The following is a 2,377-nucleotide window of genomic DNA, read 5'->3' as shown; positions in this document are numbered from 1 at the left end:
AGTTATTCATATGGAGAAATTTTCAGTATTTTTATATAGAAGGGGATATCTGTCTATCATACATTCAAGTTTTCATTCACAGTTTCAAGCAGTACGTCACTTCGTCAACTTTCCCCACTCCTCTCCCTTTCTCTCTCTTTATTCAATTTATCATGTATATACATATATATATATATATATATATATATATATATATATATATATATATATATATATATATGTATACATACATACATACATACATACATACATTACATACTTACAATCATATTATATGCATATATACACAAATTATATACGTACATACATATATATATATATATATATATATATATATATATATATATATATATATATATATATATATATATATATATACATATATATATATATACATATATATATACATATATATATACATATATATATACATATATATATATATATATATATATATATATATATATATATATATATATATATATATATATATTCCACTGCCTATAATGCTATAAAAGACATTATCCTAATATGAAATGGGATGGTTTCCTCGTATACTTATCAGAATGTTTCTACACATATATAAATAATCTTTGAATTCTTAATGAAGCATATCTCCTTTCTCTCAATACATGCGTTTCAAGATCATCTCCAGATTTATAATGACAAATTCTAATCATTAAATGACAACTAAATCCTCAATTCTCTCTCCATCAGCAGGTCAAAAAATCGCCCAAAAATCTGCCGCAGGTCTCTGGCGACTCCATCGCCTATCGTCTCGTCCTCTGCAATGGTGGAGACCATCGGTACCGAACGCTACAACGATCCCAAATCTTCTTCGTCCTTCTCAGGAATCGAACGTGAGATGGAGGTGAGAGGAGCGAGTACGTCACAATACGGCACAGACTACACTGTCCATCAGGAGAATGAAGGAAAGTCGGGCCTAACTCTCCGGTCGCACGTCAATGAGAGTTACGTTCACGATTTGCCAGCTTCAAGGACGAGTTTCATTGCCAGTACGGGAGCCCTGGGGCATCTTATAACGCAAGTGATTGAAGAGGAAACGTCCAGCGACGTCGATTCGGAACGTATTCTGTGAATGCCGGTGTTCCTCTCACTTACCCCGTTGTCTCTTTGTAGCCCATTTTTTGATACAAACTGACTATTTTGTTAATAGAGCAGGGCCGTTAAGCCTTGACCTTATTTCCTCTGGGCTTAAGTCCTATTGGCTAGTTGTACCAGGGAAGATTAAATAATCCTGTAATGACCAAATTCACTCATTAATTGGTCATCAGTGAGTTCTCAAAAAGGTTATCCAATAGGTATTTTTGGAACTCCAAATCAGTGGCACTTCGATATGTTATTCATCATTGTTTTCAAGCAAATGCCAGTGGTATGGGCCACCCATGTGCCCTTTTATAGCCCAGGTCCGAAGAAAACAAGAAAATTGAAAGTGGAGGATGACGGGTAGTTTTCACTACAAAGGGAAAAATAGACTTTTCCGTCTCGCGAAAGACAAATTATAAACGAAAACACTTCTATGCTGTATTTGTACAAAGTATGAAAGGTAACAATGAAAAATAGCTAATTTCTCAAGATGAATGAATATCGGTAATGCAGTAGATTAAGGAAGAGTTTTAAGTGACAATTCAAAAGTTTGACAAACCTATTGTTGTTGTTATTATTATTATTATTATTATTATTATTATTATTATTATTATTATTATTATTATTATTATTATTATAAGCTAAGCTGCAACCCTAGTTGGAGAAGCAAGATGATATACTTTACGTAAGCCCAAGGGCTCCACCATGGAAAAATAGCCCAGTGTGGAAAGGAAACCAGGAAATAAACTAAATGAGAAAAAATTAATAAATAAAATAAAATATTACAAGAACAGTAACAACATTAATATAAACCTTTCCTATATATTCTATAAAAAAAAAGAAGCGAAACAAGAAAGAATAGTGTGTCCAAGTGTCCCCTAAAGGTAGAGAACTCTACCCCAAGACAGTGGTGGAAGACCATGGTACAGAGGTTATGGAACTACCCAAGACTAGAGAACAGTAGTTTAACATTTCTTATAAGATTGCTTTCGAAGATATAATTAACCCATTAATATAATAAGAATAAAATGCTTCAGAATAATATTTTTCTTTACATTTTAATATGCTCTTCTATTAGGCAAAAAGAAAAAGAACAGATTAGAGAAAGGAATAATAATACACACCACATAAAAAATAACGAAAGATGAATTAACAATAAAAACATTAATAAAACTGTAGATGTTAGTAAGACATATGAGAGGTGGAGAAAAGGAAAGACCATAGAGTTTATAGGATTACAGGTAAGGTGCTTTGAGAGAGCAGGTTTACC

The 2,377-nt window shown here is 32.2% G+C and overlaps 1 protein-coding gene across 2 annotated transcripts in view; it reads left to right on the top strand.

The window, feature by feature from the left end:
- The window catches only part of LOC137645884 (substance-K receptor-like), a 28,185-nt gene extending 26,021 nt beyond the window's left edge, over positions 1–2,164 (top strand). The window contains exon 7 of one of the 2 annotated variants that reach the window (XM_068378907.1): positions 721–2,164. In XM_068378907.1, the coding sequence (XP_068235008.1) occupies positions 721–1,099 (379 nt within the window). In that variant the 3' untranslated portion in view covers positions 1,100–2,164. Of the gene's footprint in view, positions 1–717 lie in introns of both variants that reach the window. The other variant, XM_068378906.1, reaches the window with a different exon arrangement.
- The last annotated feature ends 213 nt before the right edge of the window (positions 2,165–2,377 follow it).

This window comes from Palaemon carinicauda, chromosome 8 (genome assembly GCF_036898095.1).
Source record: "Palaemon carinicauda isolate YSFRI2023 chromosome 8, ASM3689809v2, whole genome shotgun sequence".
NCBI lineage: Eukaryota > Metazoa > Arthropoda > Malacostraca > Decapoda > Palaemonidae > Palaemon > Palaemon carinicauda.
This window is presented reverse-complemented; position numbering and strand designations above follow the sequence as displayed.